The 15,477-nt window shown below is 34.3% G+C and overlaps 1 protein-coding gene across 1 annotated transcript; it reads left to right on the plus strand.

The window, feature by feature from the left end:
- The first annotated feature begins 3,820 nt into the window (after window positions 1–3,820).
- LOC149803879 (uncharacterized) lies at window positions 3,821–11,052 on the plus strand. Its single transcript, XM_089953687.1, has 5 exons — window positions 3,821–3,888; window positions 5,616–5,849; window positions 7,379–7,550; window positions 8,041–8,095; window positions 9,222–11,052. Exons 2-4 carry the CDS (start codon window positions 5,625–5,627, stop codon window positions 8,091–8,093), a joined length of 450 nt encoding a protein of 149 aa, XP_089809813.1. The 5' UTR covers window positions 3,821–3,888; window positions 5,616–5,624; the 3' UTR covers window positions 8,094–8,095; window positions 9,222–11,052.
- The last annotated feature ends 4,425 nt before the right edge of the window (window positions 11,053–15,477 follow it).

A 15,477-nucleotide genomic window follows, 5' to 3' on the forward strand; every position in this document is an offset into this window, starting at 1 on the left:
TTGAACACATAAGATTTAATCCTCTCTTGTCATAAGTTCTACCATCGACACCCCAATTATTTTTCCACAATTTCCCGAAATCGACTCTCCGAATTTTTTTTTTTCTAATTTTGGCTACTCTTGAAATAGAACCGTAAATAGAAACTGTGAAACAGGGTTTGAATATAAAGTTCTCTAAGCATCGCAAAATGTGACTACAATTTGATCAAAAACTTTAACACTTTAATACTGCCGGTATCCATAAAGACTCTCCTGTTTCTCATATTGCTCTAGAGAGGGACTTTGTCAATACTTCTTTTGGGAGTCCAATTTTTCCCTACGTACAATCTATCAAAGAACGATCGCTGTGAAAATAATTTTAGGGTGAACTGTGTTGTCCGCCCGGGGGCTGTTGAGGATATCTCCCTGTAGTCTTTGCTATATCTACTCGATATTGAGACCCATATTTACTGAAATCGACACGACGATTTTTTTAAAACTTCTCCAACTGTTGGAAATGATCCCTAATAAGAAACCCTCTAAGAGCCGTTGAAATCAAAATCATCTAAGTAGGGCCTCGTACATTGCAAAAACTGACTACAATCTGCCCCAGAACTGTAACGCTTGAATACTGCTGGTATCTACAAAGACGCTCCTTATATTCTGATTCCTCAGGACAAAATTCATTAAGCTTTCTTTCTTGGGTCAACAATATCCTAAGATATAAAAGCACAAAGATGGCTTTAGGTCCAAACTCTTTAAAGAGGGTAGGTTATGGCTCATATGTTCATGTACGATTTACTCCTCTCTTGTCATGAGTTGTACCATCAACCCCACTCCCCATTATTTAGCCTCAAATCAGCTCGACGAATCTTTTGAAAATTTTGGCAACTGAGGAACAGATCCGTCAGTAGGAACTGTGATGTGAAAATCATTTTGAGGGTGAACTATATTGTCCATGTAAGGTCTGAAGAGGAGAGCCATAAATTTCTCATTATTTCGATAATTTCTCTCTCACATAAATTCGTATGTCAATAATATTAAAGGTGATGAAATGTCAAAGAGGAGTTTATGTCAAAAATCTTTAAATAGTGGATGATAGAGTCAATGTATATCAGTAAGATTAAATTTTCTCTCGGCATGTGTTGTCCACCACCCATATATTAAGCCCTGAATTTCCCGAAATGGGGTCGACGCATTTTTTTTAATTATCTTTGACTATTGTGGGAAGTGATCCCTAACTAGATATTCTCTAACAGACGTTGAAGTAAAAATTATCTAAGTATGGGTTTAGTTAGTCCAAAGTATTGATATAACCGAAGCTGCCCCTTTTTTCTCCGATCCCTTTAGAGTGAATAAAACACCCGTTTACAATATTTCCAATGACTTTGCTTACCCTATTTCCAAGGACTTCAAAACAGCCGTTTTCAGCTGATGGCGTTTTAAAAAATAAATAGTTCAGATAATTCTCGTCTTACCAAATTCTGACCACAGAGCACGAAACTTTAATGACACACTTGCATGGTCTGTTGTTTTTCACATTTGTATCTAAATTAGTAAGCTTTTAGAAGCCAAGTAGTATTACTTGACGATACGCACCACGAGACAAGACCCAAGCATATAAGACAAAGACTTATACATATCTCAAGTTAATAGATACATTTACGTAAATACATCCGGGAATTTTTTACGCTAAAATTAGAGATGGACCATTTTACGACATAACCCATGATATCATAACGTTTCTTGAATACTTTAATTATGACGTTTGTACATAGAATGCTCGGTTTTAGAATTACCGAGTCCAAAAAAGCAATAAACTGAGACGTAAATACAAATATCACATACCCATGACTTACTATAGTTTCTTCTTATATATATATATATATATATATATATATATATATATATATATATATATATATATATATATATATATATATATACGCAAGAGTTATTTAACTTACGGTCCGTGACATACCTCGCTCCTCCCATGCCCATATCCACGTCCATTACATAGCCAGTACCAATAACTGAACTCTTTTTTCTTTCATTTCTCTCATCTAATATCGATCAAAGTTCTTTTATGGGTCGAAATATCTAGTCTCAACTGAGCCCACTAATTCTCAAAATTGGGTCAAAGAATTGTCTTTAAACGTCTTCTCTTGTTAAGACAGATTTCTGAGAAGAAACTAAGATAAAATGTCAAAGAAGGGTCCATGTCAAAACTCTTTAAAGCGGGTATCTTACAGCCATTGTCTTTATGTAAGATATATGTTCTTACGTCATATGTTGTCCCCCCTCCCCCATTATCTAGCCCCCAATTTCTCGAAATTGGCTCGACGAATTATTTTTTCAAACTCTGTCTATGGTTTCAACAGTTCCCTGTCAAAAAGGGGTTGAAATTAAAATTTTTAGTAAGGGTACACATAATGCAAAATATTGCTCACAATCTGCCCAATGACTGCAATGGTTTAAAAATGCCAGTATCAGTGAAGACCCTCCCATTTCTCCGACTGCTATCGACGAACTTCGTCAATAATTTCTTTCGCGAGCGAAGAATATCCCTATCTACAATGTGTCAAATAACAACCCATGTCACAATAATTTTAATAGTGAACTGTAGGGTCCAAATGTAGACTGAAGTGGTAATATACTTGCGGGTTTTGTTATACCAAACAAATACTGAGCTCACGATTTCTCGAAATCAGCTCAACGAATTTTCTTGAAACTTATCCTTCTGTTGGAACAAAACCCTAACAGGGAACTGTAACAAGGGGTTAAAATCAAACTTTGCTAAGTAACGGTTGAAAATTCGAAAACTTTGACTACAATCTGCTCAAGACCTTAACGCTCCACTACTGAAGATATCCACAAAGACCCTGCAATTTCTCCGATTCCTTTCGACGAACTTTTTCAATACTTCTTGGGAGTCATATATATCCGTACGTACAAAATGTTCGAAATCATGATTCATATCAAAATTAATTTAGGGATGAACTATAGGGTCAATAGATGAATGAATAGATGATCGCGTGGGCTTTGTCATACCTACCATATATGAGCTCCCTATTTTTCTAAATCGGCTGGACGAATTTTCTTTAAACTTTCCCTACTGCTGTAATATGTCCCTAACTAGATACTGTCCAAGAGGTGTTGACATGATTATTATTTAAGATGGGGTACAATTAGTACAAAATAATGATAGAATTGACTCATGTTTTTTGCTTGTTCCCCATTTGCAAGGACTTCAAAACAACAATCGATCTCATCTGAAGGCTTCTTAAACTCGTAAATTCTCCTCTAAACACATTATGACCACACAAAAGAAATCCCAGATTTCAAGTTGGTATGTGTTTCTTCCTCTTTTTTCTCATTTGCATGAGCCATTAGTAAACTTCTCGAAGCCAAATAATAATAATGCTTCACTTTATGCACAAGAACATACGACCCAAATACCTAATTAATCCTATATCAAATTACTAAACATGTACACCTAAAAATACCTTGAACCTTTCCAACATATAATCAGTGATATATCTATATTTAGCTTTGTGTAGCTGGTACCAAAAAAAATAAGCATATCTCCAACTGGCTTCGAATAATAGCAAGGTATACAATGAACACTGTGCACTTTGATTTTCTTTCAGAAGTCAGTGAGATTATTCTTTTTATGAAAGATTACACAATGGAATTTAAAATGGTTTTTCCAATTCAAAACAAAATATATACTCTCATATATATTTATAGCACATTCAAACTGGAAACACATAGGTTATATATATATATATAATTACCAATGTGTTTCCAGTTTAAAAAATGCTATAAATAATCTGGTATATATATGTCTGTACATATCACATAATTTTAGTTCAAGCATTTTCCTGCTGCAGTAAGAGACAAAATATTGTAAGTACTTTTCAAAAACGCAACACACACATACACACTTCCTAGACGTTTGCGGTAAACATTTCGTTCGATATGCAGGAGTCATAAAGCTAGTGTATTAATATTACACTGTGCGATATCAGTTTATGCGTTTATATGTATTCTGAATCTGACAATTTTGTATTTACAAAAATGGCATGCGTTATTTTACAAGATAAAACTGTTGTGAATATTTTCCGTCACCTTGAGAGCATTTTATACGGTAGTACTTGTATTTATTACCGGATGTGTCAATATTTACGTCTGTCTCCCTTTGCGCATGTGTATAATATAGAATGGTATACATAAGACTATTTCAAATAATTAATATTCCGCTTATAAAATTGCAGATCACACATCGCGAAAGTCTGTATTATTAGACTTGTAATAAATACCATGAAAGGTTTCCTCTTCGCTTAGGCTTTGATGTAAAAGTTGTAAACTGAATTACCTATCTAATACAGACTGAACTTGTCAGTACAATCATCTTAAACATGTATATCAATCTATCCTTATGTGTACGTTTTGTGTGTGCGTTCGACCTCACACCTTATAAAGGGGCCATCTTTGTTAAGTTTATAGACATCGAAATTATTGTTCCTGACGGTAACTATCATAAGCGCATATTCTCTCTCTCTCTCTCTCTCTCTCTCTCTCTCTCAACTAATGTAAATGCATGTAAACTTAGAAAACATTCCTGCTCCTTTGCGATATGCATTTTAAGTTTTTTGTGTTCTCAGATAATAGAGTATACGAATAATGTTTTTATATGATGACTATATTTTATGTAGTTTAAGGTCGCTCATTTTCCAGTAAATAGCATGCTCTAATTACATTTTGATATGCGGTATTTCTATTGTAATCATCTTTGCAGTCGGTCAATCTGACAATACCTCTAAACGTTATCTGCAGTTAAATAATCATTAATGACATTGAACCTCCTTCTGGTAAGCAAACAGTCCGCCATGTATTTTTAAGGTTTCGTAAATTTTCATAGACTTCTGACAAATTAGGACGTTTTATATATATATATATATGGGCAATAACATATAACAACTCTACCACATCAACTTTCCAACATAACTTCATCCACTAATTATGACTCACGCTTTTTGATTAACTAACTATGCATTCTGCCTCGTGTACGTGCATTCTTAGATTAATAATTTGCCTTCCTCTCTAAAGAAAAGCGAAGACCTTAATATATTTTTTATTTTCATAAATATATTTTGACCTTTGTAAGCTCTGTGCTGGGTCCTTAAGAAGCAACAAAGACAAACGAACACATTATATATTTGTAATTTCTCCGTTCTTTTCCACCCGTAAATCCAGTAACCAAACATCAGCAGTTAATTTTATCATTCAATCGTTGCCCTCAAAAGTAATAACTGAAAATTATCATTATTTAATTCATCACTTAATAGTTGTCAACCAACGTTTGTAATCTGAAGCCACCTTATGTCCAGATTCCAATAGTACTTTTGTAGACACAACTTGTTTTCTCCATTACTTTGAATATGCGAACCAGTCATCGAACTGTGATATCCATCCTTTGTTCAGATACATACCTAAACTCATGGTCTTCTCCTTTTGTCCCCAGTTGCTTTGTATTTGCGAACTAGTTTCAAGTTTTTAAGCATATCTACGTTATTCAAGGATGGACGAAATGTTAGATAATCTAACCTTTCATGCCTAATTATGTATTTCAGAAAACAACAATGTCATCCTTTAAGAAGTGTTTGATGTTGTTGGTTCTGCTACTCGTTGACTCCGAAGCCTACTATGTAGGTAATGCTGTGAGACAAAATGTGGGGATTATCAAAATCCTATGTCCATTTACTTGTCGAAAGGAGTGTCCTGTAAACGGTACAGCCATGGGATTTTACCGTGTCATATTGGAATTTGGGTGCCATATCAGATGCAGAAATGTGTGCAACAGAAGTGTAAGTGAGAGTTCTTTCAGATCTGTAAATCTGGTTTTAGTAAGTTCAACTGTGTTATATGGTACAAAATCCTAACGTGGCTTGTAGACAATAATATAATAGAATAAATACTTTAAAGAACTTTAAAGAAAACCAAAGAGTTATTTATCGAAACAGAGAGTGAGAGACTGCTTGAATCGAGGAAAACATTTCATAGATAATAATAATAATAATAATAATAATAATAATAATTTTATTTCAGTCCACAGTGTATAGACATATAAAGGACATACACAACACACAAGTCAAAAAGCAATGCAGCAATTTGTTGATTTGATCATTGAGAAATTAGCCACGATAACATACATAAAACTTAAGAATTCTATTTTCAGTAGCGTCAATTCTATTTATAATAAACAACAACCATAGAATACACCCTTTTCCTCCGTTGTTCTAAGTTTGATATTATTAGGAATAAAGTGTATTAATCTTGAACAGAAAACGAAGGCAGATTGGACAAAAAGAAATAATGGCTTTTACATGCAAATTTGCACGACAACCTATTCAGATTGTATAAAACAAGATCATCTGTCATAAGTACCAGAAATATATGCACCCACCAGGATACGCATTCGCATCCAGTAGTACTGGAAATATTTCTAGATATCAGAAATACTGGAAACATCGGCATCGATTTGGAGAAATGGACACATTCTCATCCATTAGAAGAACACAGAACATGCGCTGTTAGGAGTGCTGGAAATATGCGCATCCATCAAACCGCAGCGGTTTGATGAATAAAACAAATGGGCCAGACATCCTGACTTTTCCGCAGAAATGTAATCAATGTAGATATTAAGACGGGATTTATGTAGTTTGCGTAAATGTAGGTTTCTCTGGATAACAAAATCAATAAAACAATTCTTGGAAAGTTCATATGCCTTTAAAACGCTGACATATCGTTCAATTTACTCCTCATTCTTAACCTCAAATGTTCATTCTCTCTCTCTCTCTCTCTCTCTCTCTCTCTCTCTGAGTGTGTGTGAGTGTGTGTGATTTGGAATTTTAACGTAGCTTTTAACAATGTTTCAGTCATATCGCTACGATGTCTGCAGTGCGGCAGTTTATATTGATGTCTAGCAATGGGGAATCATGTCGCAGACATGTAGCATAATGTCCCACCCATTCACATTATCCTGACACCAAGCCGACCAGTCCTAGCACTAACCTCTTAATGATGAGCGCCAAGCCAGGCAGTTTTAAGTATCGTTTTTATAAGTCTTTAGTATGACTAGGCCGGGGATCGAACCCGCGACCTCCCGCGTCCGAGACGGACGCTGTAACTACTAGGCCACCGGAACGGTCTCTCTCTCTCTCTCTCTCTCTCTCTCTCTCTCTCTCTCTCTCTCTCTATATATATATATATATATATATATATATATATATATATATATATATATATATATATATATATATATATATATATATATATATCAACCCATCTCCACGTTCAAGCTCGTTCCTATTTCGATTAATATTTTTATATGTAGATCCCAGATTTCGTCATGTCAGACGTTCAGTACCGAGTGCAGGCAATGTCAAGCGACTTCAGTCATTATGACTTGAACGGAGACAAATTGATATCAATGAAGGAATTTTCGACAGCTGAGATATTGCCGTTACTGGAGGTTTACGATGTATTCGAATGTGCTGATACTAATAGTAAGTTGCTATTCATAGAAATGTTATTTATCTAATGATGTTATTTGTGTGGGGAAAAAATGTATCACCCTCCCACCCATCACTCAAAACTGCGATCTATTCAGTGTATGTAGTGAAAGGATAGATGCATATATCCGTCAGTCTATCCATCCATCCATCCTTGTATCTTTATATAAGGTATATATGTACGCATAATGCTTGTAGAAATATATTTGTGTTTACAGCGCAAAATATTTGGTAACTAAACGTACATGACATGATCAACAAAGACGTTTCTAATACTACATTAGTTCGAATGATGAAAAAGAATTACGTCCCTTTATTATGAAAGGTTCACATTCTAATTCTTAAATAGCTTTTCTTAAGATACGAATTTTGATTTAAAGTGTCGCATGCATGTTTGATTAATTTTATCACTGTATTGTCATGGGGTTATTTTTACATAATTTTTTCATAAAAATTGTTTTAAATCGGTTGTTTACTTTTTCAGAAGATTACAGACTGGATATGAATGAATTCAAAAAGGCGCCATTTGTCCGTTAGAAGTAAGTTGGTTCCTTTAAAATTTTCTATATATGCTTCAGTGGTTTACAAATGGAATATATTGATTCGATGCACGATACGTACACCCAGTGACACAGATTTGTATCGGGCTTACTCTTAATTGCGGGAAAAATGCGGAAAAACCCTTTGACAAAATAAAAGGAATTAAGATTATTATATCAAATGAGATTTGACTTTAAATTTCATCCTCCAGTTGAAAGGTCTGTAACAGGTTTCATTGCATAGGAAATAAGTTTCTTCTGTGTTACGACTATAGATCTTAAAATATGTAACACAAAGAAAATGAACCCAACAATTTAAGTAAAATCAACAAGCAATTTATTTTCATGTAATACAAAATGAAAATTCAAAAGACACTGACAATATTGTGAATTAAATTTCAAATAATCCTAAATGTCCAATCACAAGTCCAAAATTATTGAATGGTCCGAATGAATTCCAATAGTCTTTAATGTCCTGATAAAACACAATGATGCAATCCAGAATGTATTTGAATGGGTTCACAAAAATATAAAGTAATGTATTAATCCAAAAGTCAATGAGCACTTTTGTAATTCCAGTGAATATTATAAATAAATAATTACTCTCGTATCACGTATAATTTCTACAACACAACATTATACTCTGATCAAAATTGATTCCCACAGAGTGACAAGAATGAATTTGCTGATAAAATCCCTATTTATACAGTTTCACTTGACCTATAACGTAGTAGAATGTGATGCACTCCAAAGGAGAAAACTAATTTAGTTGTATACAAGACTGCTCTTAAATGCATTGTGAATATTCTGTTTGCAACTTACAACCATAGACAAAGGTTAAGCTTACAATATAAATTAAATATACATGACGATTGGTTGAAGGAGTGTCTTTATTTTAAGGCTGTACAAAAAAATATTTGTTTTTAATACAGAAAAGCTTCATTAGCACTTTAGATTCCAAATGCTGACAATTATTTCGGTGAAATTGAAATTGCTCGAAAGGAATGAACTTCTTCAAACTAATTTTCCACTTAATAGAATTTTACTACATGCATATCCACTCGAACATAGCAAAACTCACATTCGCACACCAAAATCTCATCTTTTCTATTCACTTTATCTGTAGATGACATGGCAGCAAAGATAAAGGCCATGACTGTGGATAACAAAAGCCGCCAGGCGGTGCAGGATACTACCATACCCAAATCTTTCTCCGTTCTTGTCACTGGCAACAATGACGAACTTCTTCATCAATACCGCCCAGTTATGTGAGGAAACAATGACCTCTAACAGCACATCGGATACAGCTTCCGGTTGTGACGTCCACCATAAAGAACTTAATAACTTTTGCCGGCAAATATTATATGCCTTTTCATAAAAAGAGGAATATTGAAGGTGGAGAAACATGTAGAGATACCGCGTTTGTCACAATATTATTTTTTTATTTTAAAATTAACAAGAGAACGTCAAATCCAACACTTGATCCCAACATATTTTTGAAGAAAAAAAAAGTTATTTTTAAATTAATTTTGCATACTATTTTACTTAAAGGCACACTTTACAAAATGATTTGTGGGGTTGAAAAGGTGTCAACTTCCTTTGAATTCAGAGTCTGGTCCTTCCACTAACTTTCTGATTTGCAGAGAATAGAAGATTTGATAAACATTGTTTGAGTAAACGTTAACTCGAAGGAGACGCATGCTGAAAGTTGAACTGAATTATATTTGAATCCTCTGATTACATTTTCTAGGAATGTTTATAAAATGCAAGTTTATTTGTTATAACTCAGATTGTTATAATTGTGATAAAGACAGAGTTTGCCTGTTAAGTGCCACACTACTTATTACATTGCATAAATATATTGCAGAGATTCCTCCTATATTCAACGCTAGTGACTTAAGTAACATTAAACAGACAAGTACTACCTGAAAAAAAATTGGCTTATCTTAGCAAATTATTCTATATTTTGTCTGCAAGTTAGAAAATAGGTTTTGGGAAGGTCATAATAATAATAATAATAATAATAATAAATTATCTTTAACGAGGATAACACATTTGGTCATGGATGACGCATCTGCCATGTGGTCCTCAGAATGAACTCTAAAGTCAGGCGGAATAATATCTTGCCCAACAAGCAGACCATTTTTGGAAAAGGAATGCTTTATAAAACAAAGGACGTAACTTTCTGTAACTCCGGTGCACAAGGTTGAGACTATGAGCCTTAACCTGTCGCATTTTATGGAGCAAAGTACAGGTTGACATTCCTCCAGACTGTATATATATATGTACACCGCCTTAGAGCCTGGTCAGAACGTGCTTCGCCACGGAACTTCAAAATTCTGACGTCCTCTTGCTGGGAAGAAATATGTATCTCATTACAGCTTAAAGATGTTTTCGTAGTGACTCAATACATTTAATTGTTGTTGGAAGACATAGTTGGAAATTATTTAATTCTCTCTTGAAGCTTGTGTGTCTTTTTATTATTCCATCATATTGATTATGAAGTATAACATTTTATGGATTGTTTGAACTTTACTATGAATTTATATGCACTATAATGATTGTTTTTGATTGTTGTTAAAGCGACTTGCTGCCAACTTCATGCTCTATGATAAATTGGAAATAAAGTACCTTTTAGGTAGAAAACATGATATTTCGGTATTTAAGGTCCAACATTTAATTATAAATTTAATGATTTGTCCCTACGGCAAAATGAATTCGGTATTGGTGAGAAATTTTGAATTCTTACTACATTTTAAGGATATTTTGACTATCTTTAGCTCATCCGAGATTGAATTATTTACATCATATTCTAAAAGACAGAATTCCAGAATTGTTTGAAGTTGGCAAGCTTTGAATAAATTTTTATATGTAATTCTGTATCTATAATGTATCATCAAACGTGTAATTTTCTATATTAAGTATTGGTTGATTTAAATTAAAAAAAGTTCCTACGCCATATAACTTCAGAGTTCTGACTTTCTCTTGCAGTTCGAATCTAGCACCTTTCTGCACACCAGCGATGTAAAAATTACTATCGCAATGAGTGGTGGCCAAGTTGATAACTTTCTCTCTCACAATCTTTCGATCTCAGAGCTGTCCCACCGGTAAACTGGGACATGGTAAAAAAAAAGTATTTACATAAATAATCCCTTCATAATAATGAAGTAGACGTAGTCAAAAAATTTTCATGCATGAAATACAGACAATATGATTGATTGGACAAATTAATTTCTCGAAGTGAGGTTTTCCTTAATAAGGCTATTAATTCCCAATTCGTTGAATAAATGTGCTGATTGTTCTGTTCTGTATGAAAATACACTAAATATTACGAGGCAGGCAGGTCAAATTTTACTACATAGAATGGAATAACCTTAAGTCAAATTATAAACATATTTTGCATTAGTTGGCGTACTATGTACACTTTTGATTCACAACCGCTGAGGAACACTGTAAAATATATGACAAGTTGTCATACTCGTTATTATAGAGGAGATTATAATACAAAGGAGTGATACGGTGTTACTGTAAGTGAGGTTATAATACAAAGGAGTGATACGGTGTTACTGTAAGTGAGGTTATAATACAAAGAAGTCATACATAATTATTGTATTGGAAGTGATAATACAAAGGAATCGTCCATAATTACGGTCGTGGAGGTGATAATACAAAGGCGACATAAAGAGTTACTTTAGTGGAGGTGATAATACAAAGGCGACATAAAGAGTTACTTTAGTGGAGGTGATAATACAAAGGCGACATAAATAGTTACTGTAGTGGAGGTGATAATACAAAGGTGACATAAATAGTTACTGTAGTGGAGGTGATAATAAAAAAGGCGACATAAATAGTTACTGTAGTGGAGGTGATAATACAAAGGCGACATAAATAGTTACTGTAGTGGAGGTGATAATACAAAGGAGACATAAATAGTTACTGTAGTGGAGGTGATAATACAAAGGTGACATAAATAGTTACTGTAGTGGAGGTGATAATACAAAGGCGACATAAATAGTTACTGTAGTGGAGGTGATAATACAAAGGTGTTATATATAAAGACTGAACTGAAGGTTATAATACAAAGGAGTCAAACATAATCACTGTCGTGGAGGTTATAGTACAAAAGAGACATATATAATTACTGTCGTGGAGGTTATAGTACAAAGGAGACATATACAATTACTGTAGTGGAGGTTATAATACAAAGGCGTCTTACATAATTACAAAGTTGGCTGGGTGCTAATATTTGCTGGAGCAAGAGAGGAGAGTACAATACCAAAAGTTCAAATTCTTTCATGGGTGTACCGCCACGGTTTGCATACAGCAAGCTGTGTTATGATCATTAGTCGTATATTATAAATATCTAAATACACATACTGTATACCATACACATGAGAAATATTTTTTTTAAATACTGGAACAATCTGTACTCAAGCGGCATGAGCTGTATCGATGTTTCAGACAATCTTACGCAACTAATCCAAACACGCCAAATAATTTAAACATTAAGCGTGTATATTGTTGAAGGTCAGTTATGTATAAATCAAAGTACGAAAACCACTCTGCAAACTGTTTCATGTGTGTAGCTCAATGACAGCTTATTTTGTTTGATATTCAAGGACACAGAAGTCATTTTGAAAAGACACCACGCATATTTGTATCCAACTAGAGTTGACTATGGTGACTTTCTTTTACGGATACAAAAGTGTTTAAATTGTAACTCGCCCAAACGAAGCAGAGCTGGGCTATTGTACTGCCACGGTGTTGACGCCCGCGTCCGCCCACAGGAGCTCGTTACAATAAAATTAGCAGTATCCGTCAATGAATCGAGGGCTGAGTGGGCTAACCTGTAACAAAATAACACAAGGGAAAACACGAGTCCGCATCCCGCGGTAGTGGGAGGTTTAAGTACAAAGGAATATAACTCAGACAATAATGCAACCAACAAATGCCCAACACGAGAGACAAAACAAAATGACAACGGCAAAGATCACAATCAAAACAAATCACAAAATAATAGATTTAAAAAGTGCCTGATAGGAAAGTAATAAGAGCTAACGTTCACAGATTTAACAAAGGATTAGGAAACTCAAATAGTTTATGACAGAAAAAAAATAAAGCAACCTCATACAAAATTGTTTTTACCAAAAACCGAATACCGTATTCTTTATATATTTCAACACAAAACACAACAATGGGAGGAGAGTGAATAAATAAATAAAAACATAGGATCCAATTTATTTATTGAGAACACACGAGGGGACATCTCCAAAGATAGCTAGCTCGATATGCTGGGACGGGGCTAGGGGGATGTATACATAACAAAAAGTAGAAATGAAATCGTGCTAGGTACGTACTCAAACAAATAGGGCAAACGAACACACACACACACACACACACACACACACAATAATTTATATGGATCACTTCCTACATCCTAATTCCGGGCATCCAAAAAGCGGACGCGAATTCAGAAAGCAACCGGACTGAACCCGTGATCAAAAACATAGCCCACAGCGTCACAGAAATAAACAGTATCATCTGGAAAAACTTTTAACGCCAAATGGCAAAAGTTTTTGGACAAGTCGACCAAAGGTAGACGCGTATACAAAATGCAAAGCAAAGCAAGTAAGAAATTCGACCTTCAAAAATCGATACGACATAACTCTAATAAATTAAACAACAACAGATAAAACACTTTGGCAGGAAGCGTAGGAAAGTATAAAACAAAAGGTAACAGTACGAACTGCCCAACAATCCGACTACGAAATAACTCAAACATGTGTTAAACATCTGCCTCTATTACAGTCAGGAAAGGGCAAAATTTCACAAGCAACAGAAGAAGGAAAAAAAAGAAGAGAACGAAGCACATACCCGAAGTTTCCTTAGGCCAAAAACAAAAACCTGGAGAGTACATGCAATAGCATCCTGAAGTTTATTCATAAAATAGAAAACAAGACGACAAATTTTTTAAAGAAAAATCAAACGCAAAAAAAAAATAATAAAAATTTGCAAACTAAAAATAGAAACACACAGACCTGAAGGAGATGAGAATGATAATACTATGCCCGCCACGGCGAAAACTCTATATTCGTTCAACAGGGCTCTTTACAAATTCTCACAGTATGCCAAATCTCAAACAAATGCGATCTAATTTGGATACCTCCGCCACCTTCATATCTCCCAAAACAACATGCACGTTTTACGTACGCTTTAATCTAATGTATGCATGTATATGTATATATGTATATTGTATGATTATACGTGCGTGTATCAGGCACTCAAGTAAGAAGAGCAATATTTGTGTATATGTGTTGCATTTACAGTTTTAATATTCTGTTATCGAGGACTACGTGTAAGATTGGTTGATTGATTCAAAACCAAATGTACTATCCTCAGCAAATAAAGTGAATAATAATAATAATAATAATAATAATAATAATAATAAACTATCTGAATAAAGTGTATTGCCCAGCGACACATCACCGTAGCCGAACCTGACTAATCCGATGATAGGATTCTTACGGGTCCATTTTCTGTTGTAAGTCCGACACACTAAAATCTAAACATCCTAGGCTCCTTTAAAATAAAGAACAAAAGTTGTTAAATAGTTTTCGCAACAATTAGAATGCAAATGACCCAATATTCGTTATGGGAATTAATTTCCTGTTCATTTAAATAACAAACAAAAAAATATGGACATTTTATATTGTAGCAGTTTTCTTTGTACATAGACGCATGCGAATATCGTTTAGTGAGGCTCCGCTCTTCTATTAAGATGAAAAGAACCGAGGGAACGTTATATCATCACCGAGTATCGCACATCTTTTCATAAATACAGGATCTAATTGTTTAGTCTGCAACGTCGAGATCTACACTTTAAATATCGAGGAAAGTACGAACTGAGTAAAGTCTATATGTATTGTGGGAAGAATTAAAATGATTTCCGAACATTTGAGCCCTCGTGCCACCCACCCCTATTCTGGGCTTCTCTCTCTCTCTCTCTCTCTCTCTCTCTCTCTCTCTCTGTGCTATAAAAAAACCTAACCTATGATTTATAAAGTCAAACGGTTTGTTTGATTTTCTTTAAATCACTATCTTCATCGCAGACAAAATCTCATTAATTTTAAGACTCAACAGTAGCAGACGAATTTAGTGAATATGTTTACTGAAAAAAGCAGACGAATTTAGTGGGTAAGTTTACTGGAAGAGGCAGACAAAATATTTAGTGAATATGTTTAACGAAAAGTAGCCGACGAAATGTTTAATGATTATGTTAATGAAAGTAACAGACGAATTTAGTGAATGTTTTTAATGAAAGTAGCAGACACAATATTTAGTGAATATGTTTAATGGAAAGTGGCAGACGAAATATTTAGTGA

This window comes from Sinohyriopsis cumingii, chromosome 3, assembly GCF_028554795.1.
Source record: "Sinohyriopsis cumingii isolate HCF-2022 chromosome 3, ASM2855479v2, whole genome shotgun sequence".
Classification (NCBI taxonomy): domain Eukaryota; kingdom Metazoa; phylum Mollusca; class Bivalvia; order Unionida; family Unionidae; genus Sinohyriopsis; species Sinohyriopsis cumingii.